The sequence below is a fragment of the Otolemur garnettii genome, unplaced genomic scaffold (assembly GCF_000181295.1).
Source record: "Otolemur garnettii isolate 467f Iridium unplaced genomic scaffold, OtoGar3 scaffold00075, whole genome shotgun sequence".
NCBI lineage: Eukaryota > Metazoa > Chordata > Mammalia > Primates > Galagidae > Otolemur > Otolemur garnettii.
This window is the reverse complement of record NW_003852470.1, coordinates 356,204-362,113: the sequence shown is the minus strand read 5'-3', so window position 1 is coordinate 362,113 and position 5,910 is coordinate 356,204. Positions and strand designations below refer to the sequence as shown.

The following is a 5,910-nucleotide window of genomic DNA, read 5'->3' as shown; positions in this document are numbered from 1 at the left end:
GGCTCTGTCTCAAAAAAAAAAAAAAAAAGTGTTGTACATTAGTAACGTTTCATAAACTCATGTTTTGGCGCACACAGAGGTAATGCTCCCCACAAATGTTCTTTTTTTTTTGAGATAGAATCTCACTGTCACCCTGGTAAAGAGTGCTCTGTTGTCATAGCTCACAGCAACCTCAACCCCAAATTCCTGGGCTCAAGTGATCCTCTTGCCGCAGCCTCCCCGGTAGCTTGAGACTCCAGGCCCCAGACAGCACAACAGGCTGATTTTTCTATTTTTAGTAGTGCCCACGCGCCCCTCCGCACCGTCAACATTCCCCCAAGCCCTTCCAACCTCACTCCCAGAGGCCACGACTGAGGTCCCAGCGTCCTCCAACCTCCGCCAGCCCCACCCTTTAGGGCCCAGTGACCTAAGTGGGTTAGCGCAGGATCAAAGAAAGACTGGGCTCAGTGGCCGAACTGCGCCTTCCCCGACCGCGCCTCTGGGTCCGCACGGGTCTCAGCGGCTCCCTCCTCCAGCTCCCTCCCCTCCTTGCTCCGCCTTCCCCCACTTCTGGGGCTCGGGAGGCGGAGTCGGGCGTTAATCTAAAAGCCAGACCCGCCGGGCCTTTGATGTCCGCAGGGCGGGGTGTGTGCGGAGGCGGCTGTCAGAAGTCGGCCGGGACTGGCGCCGGCGTCCCCTGGGGTCGGGCAGCTGACTCGTCGCGGTCTGCAGAGAAGCCCCGCGTGGTCCCAGGGCAGCCCAGGGCCCCGCTGCGTGGGTGTCGGAAGCACCTCCCTGCCTTTGCGAAGAACCCAGCACATGGCTATCAGTCCCAGCGCGCAGCCGGAGGGGCAGTTCACGACGCTGGGCCCGCTGGCTGTATCCACCGTTAGTTCAGGAGACCTGAGAGCTCCCAAAAATTTCGTCGCCCGCGTTCCCCGAGGCCACCGAGGTGTTCGGAAGGCGGACACGGAGAGTTCAGATAAAAGCGGCTACGATCGGGATGCCAGTCCCGAGCTGTCCCCCGGCGGCTCTGCCACAACGCGGGGACTCGCGAGGACTGTAGCCCAGGCGGAATCCTGGCACTCGCCCTGTTCTTCCTGCTTAGATGCCCTGGGTGACCATCCTTCCCAGGGCGGAAGTGAGACCCGAGTGCACAGAATGCTCCTGTGGCACTGGGGTAACACCCCTCCTACTGAAGTTGCCTGCCCACCCACACGGCCTAGGGCAACAGACCGGCGCCGTCCACCCGGACTCTGCTGTCCCTCAGGTGTTAACATCTAACATCTCCAGGCCAAGCCCTGGTGCTGCAGACCGGCAGGGCATAGGCTCCAGATCTCGCTTATCCAGACACCGCTCTGGCTAAGCCGCAGTGGGAGTGGACCCCTCCTACACCGTCCTACAGCCTCACCAGCCCGGTGGGGGTTGGGGAACACAGCTGACTAGCCTGGAGTCAGCACATCTCAATTCAGTGGAGATCACAGCCCCACCCCTGCCCAGACGTCTAGGAGCCCTGGATGTGTGAACCCTTTCCTTTGTGCCTCTGAATTGAAGGCAATTAGGTGCTACTTATCTGGGGGAATTCACAGGCATCTATGCAAACCTGCTCTCACTCCCTCCTTCACTTATAAATGCAGCCTGCCCTGCTAACCCTGAGGTGGATAGTGTCACCAGCCCCTCCCAACCAGCCCTCCAGTATTTCCCCCTCACCCTGACGGCCATGAACCCCTCCACTGCCCTGCCCAGCGGCCCAGAGAGACTCTCCAGCTTTGGCTCGGTAGACTGGCTCTCCCAGAGCAGCTGCACACGGCCAACCCACACCTCCAGGCCTGCTGAAGTCTCCTGGGGGAACCCCTCTGGCCCAGGCCAGGCATCTAGCACTAGGGATCCCCCTCAGACCATCGTCATGAAGGAGGCTACATCCTCGGCTATGTCCTCGGATCTGCCTATGCGAGAGAAGCCCTTGGCTGGTAGGTTTGGGTGGGATCCCTTCTTTCCCAGGCAGGAATGGGGGCTGGGGAAGGTACAGGAGGGCTGCACATACCCCTGCCATGCCCCCATGCATTTGATGGGGGCTGGAGGTGCTCTTACAAGGGCTGGGGCTGCAGGTCTCACTGCCCCTTCTTGGGAGTGGACACCTTGGAATCTAAAGCCATGGCAGGCTCTTCTGACCTCTCACCCCTGTTCCTCAGCCGGCTCCCCTGCAGCACAGAGCACGGACGTGAGCATCTCTGCACGAGGTTTCCCAGTTCCCTAATCCTTGGGACTTGGTTCTAGGGATGGCTGTCTCCCTCCCAGGGAAGCCGGACATCTGGATCAGCCTCTAGAGTTTGGCCTCACTGTCTCTTTGGGGTCATTTTTTTTTTTAAAGCCCGGAGGTCTGTTTGGGGTGACCAGGGTGCTTGTGGAAACCCTGTCCCTTGGTACTGGGAGATGGTCTCCATGACTTCAGCTTTATGTTAACTTTATGGCTTACTGACAAGATTTTCTCAGTCTTTGTGACGTAATGGTGGGTTTATATTCAAAGTACTAGATGGTTAAAAGTGGGGTTGATACTATCTATAAATTTTTATTTAAAAAGAGATAGAGGTCTCACTCTAGGCAACCACAGTTGCCTATAATCCTAGCACTGTAGGAGACCCAGGTGGGTGGATTGCCTCAGCTCAGGAGTTGAAGACCAGCCTAAGCAAGAGGGAGACCTCATCTTTAGAAAGGAAGGAAAGGTAAAGGAAGAGAGTTTGACTAATCCTTATGGAATAATTTCACACTTCGCTGAGGTGAAATATTAAATTTATTCTTCCCCAACCCAGAAAGCCAGCTGTTAATTCCTGCGCCCTTGAGGTAACTTGAATTCCTGATCAGCTGTGTGCTTTCAGGTGTTAAAACAGGTTTTGCAAAACTTGTTTCCTTTCAGCCTAAAAATCTCCTTGGGTTGTTTTGTTTTGTTTTGTTTTTTTAGAGATAGAGTCTCACTCTGTTGCCCTCGATAGAGTGCGGTGGCATCACAGCTCACAGCAACCTCCAGCTCCTAGGTTTAAGCAATCTCTTGCCTCAGCCTTCCGAATAGCTGGGAGTGCAGGTGCCTGCCACAACACTTCACTATTTTTTGTTGCAGTTTGGCCAGGGCCGGGTTCAAACCCGCCACCCTCAGTATACGGGGCCGGTGCCCTACTAACTGAGCCACAAGCGCCACCCTGTTTTGTTTTTGAGACAGAGTCTCACTTTGTCACCCATGGCATCATCGTTCACAGCAACCTCAAACTCTTGGGCTTAAGCGATCCTCTTGCCTCAGCCTCCCAAGTAGCTGAGACTACAGGCACCGGCCACAACACCCAGCTATTTTTTTAGAGATAGGGGTCTTGCTCTTGCTCAGGCTGGTCTTCAATTCCTGAGTTCAAGCAATCTACCTCCTCAGCTTCCCAGACAGTGCTTTGATTACTCCTGAGCCACCAGGCCCAGCTTAAAAGGCCTGGGTGTTTCCTTGAATATTTTTTGTTTCTTTGTTCTGTTTATCAGGCCTAGGCCAAACTAAACCTGCCACTCCTGCTGTGTGTGGGGCAGGGGGCTCTAGGGGTACTAAAACTGAGCTGCAGCAGCCAGCTCCCCTTGGGCTTTTTTTGGTCAGACTTGAAGTCCAGTAACAACTGGTGCTCACCACAGTGGCCTCCTTCCTGGGACTGAGACCACTTCGTGGGGCACTAAATACCATCCCATTTCTTTTTTTTTTTTTTTGAGACGGAGCCTCAAGCTATCCCCCTGGGTAGAGTGCTATGGCATCACAGCTCACAGCAACCTCCAATTCCTGGGCTCAAGCGAGTCTCTTGCCTCAGCCTCCCAAGTAGCTGGGACCACAGGCGCCCGCCACAACGCCGGGCCATTTTTTGGTTGCAGCCATCATTGTTGTTTGGTGGCCAGGCTGGGGATTCAAACCCGCCACCTTAGGTGTATATGGCTGGCTCCTTAGCCACTTGAGCCACAGGTGCTGAGCCATCCCATTTCTTAATTTAGAAATTAGAAAGCAGACTTGACAAAGACACAGCCAGGATTCACATGGGAATGGAGCTGGCTGGGCCCCCTGAGGCCCTGGGCCTTTGCCTGAACAGAATCTGCAGAAAGCCTCCATGCCCATAGTGCCCACAGACCATCTCTACTGGTCAATCTCCAGTTCCTGTCTGCACCCTAAAAAACTGTGGACATGAAGGCAGCTCTGGGGAAGGGAGGGGAGAAAAGGGCAAATATAGGGGTGGATGGGACAGTAGGCAGTCTGTGGAGTTGTCCAGGCTGGAGCAATACTCCTTGCTTTTTTCTTTTTTTTTTTTTACAGTCTCACTTGTCGCCCCCTGTAGAGTGCCCTAGCCTCATAGCTCACAGCAACCTCTAACTCTTGGCTGCAAACAAGTCTCTTGCCTTAGCCTCCCAAGTAGCTGTGACTGTAGGTGCCCACCACAATGCCCAGCTATTTTAAGAGTTGGAGGTCCCGGCTCGGCGCCTATGGCTCAACCGGCTAAGGCGCCAGCCACGTGCACCTAGGGTGGCGGGTTCGGATCCCCAGCCCGGACCTGCCAGGCAACAATGATGGCTGCAACCAAAAAAAATGGCCGGGCGCTGTGGCGGGCGCCTATGGTCCCAGCTGCCTGGGAGGCGGAGGCAGGAGACTCGCTTGAGCCCAGGAGTTGGAGGTTGCGGTGACCTGTGATGCCACGGCACTCTACCCAGGGGGGGACAGCTTGAGTTTTCAAAAAAAAAAAAAAAAAAAAAAAAAAAGAGTTGGAGGTCCCACTCTAGGTCAGGCTCAGTTCTAATGGCTTGAACTCGTGAGCTCAGGCAATCTGCCCACCTCAGCATCCCAAAGTGCTAGGATTACAGGCATGACCTACGGTACCAGGAGGCAATACTTGTCACCTGAGTCCCAGCTCTGTGTTCCACCCCACACCCTGGGTGGGGGAGGTGAGTTGCCTCCTGCACCAGCCCAGCAGGTGTGTGTGCCCCTTGCAGGGTGGCATTTTAAAACAAATAGACTCAGGGCTTCCTCTTCCCTCCTTCAGGGCTGAGCAAGGAGCCAGACCCCTGGCGGGTCCCACGAGTGCGCACAGCCTTCTCTGCAGAGCAGCTCCGGGCCTTGGAAGGTGTCTTCCAGCACCACCAGTACCTCAGCCCCCTGGAGCGGAAGAAGCTGGCCAAGGAGATGCAGCTCTCAGAGGTGCAGGTGAGGCCTCCAGCTGGGCTGGGTGGCAGCCTGCACCCCTCCCAGCTCTGATCTTGTTTTTTCCACAGATAAAAACCTGGTTTCAGAATCGCCGAATGAAACACAAACGCCAGATTCAGGACTCCCAGCTCAACGTCCCCTTCTCTGGGCCTCTGCTCTCACCTGTCCCTTTTGGCACCATCTGCAGCCCTGAGCACTGGCCTGCAGCAGCCATGCCCTTGGGCATCCCTGCCCCTGCCAGGACCCCGGCTCTGGTGCTGCCCACCAGCTCCTTCTGGGGTTTCTGCCAAGTGGAACAGGACCTCCTGGGTCTGGCATGGGCCTCCTGCTGTCAACAGCCTCTAGTGTGTCACCTTCCAGACTCTGGAAGACATGTGCATATGCTGGGCCCGGCCTTGTCCATGGGACCCTGAGGCCTGTGTGCCCCATCGGAAGCCACTGATACCTTCTAAGGAGGCATATTTATCTCCACAGTGCCCACATAAGTGGTATGCCAGTGTTCAGAGCAGCCAGTGGTATGCCACTCTGTTCCTGTTGGTGTCACCACGGCCCCATCTGCAGCTGGACGGCGCCTTGTATGAGTCTGGTGGTGTTTCTAAGCCAGATCTGCCTCAAGATTCTGGAAATTTATAGTTTTCAAGCTGCTTGTTTCCTGAAAATTACAGAATAACTGATACATCCATCAGTGGGCAGAGTCAGAAGCCAGAAATGGTCTTGTTGTGGGT

General features: G+C 55.3%; 1 protein-coding gene across 1 annotated transcript; it reads left to right on the top strand.

The window, feature by feature from the left end:
* The first annotated feature begins 798 nt into the window (after window positions 1-798).
* VENTX (VENT homeobox) lies at window positions 799-5,637 on the top strand. The gene is given in 4 exon segments (XM_023515628.1): window positions 799-1,120; window positions 1,617-1,949; window positions 5,025-5,185; window positions 5,254-5,637. Coding segments are annotated over 4 exon segments (1,200 nt in total).
* The last annotated feature ends 273 nt before the right edge of the window (window positions 5,638-5,910 follow it).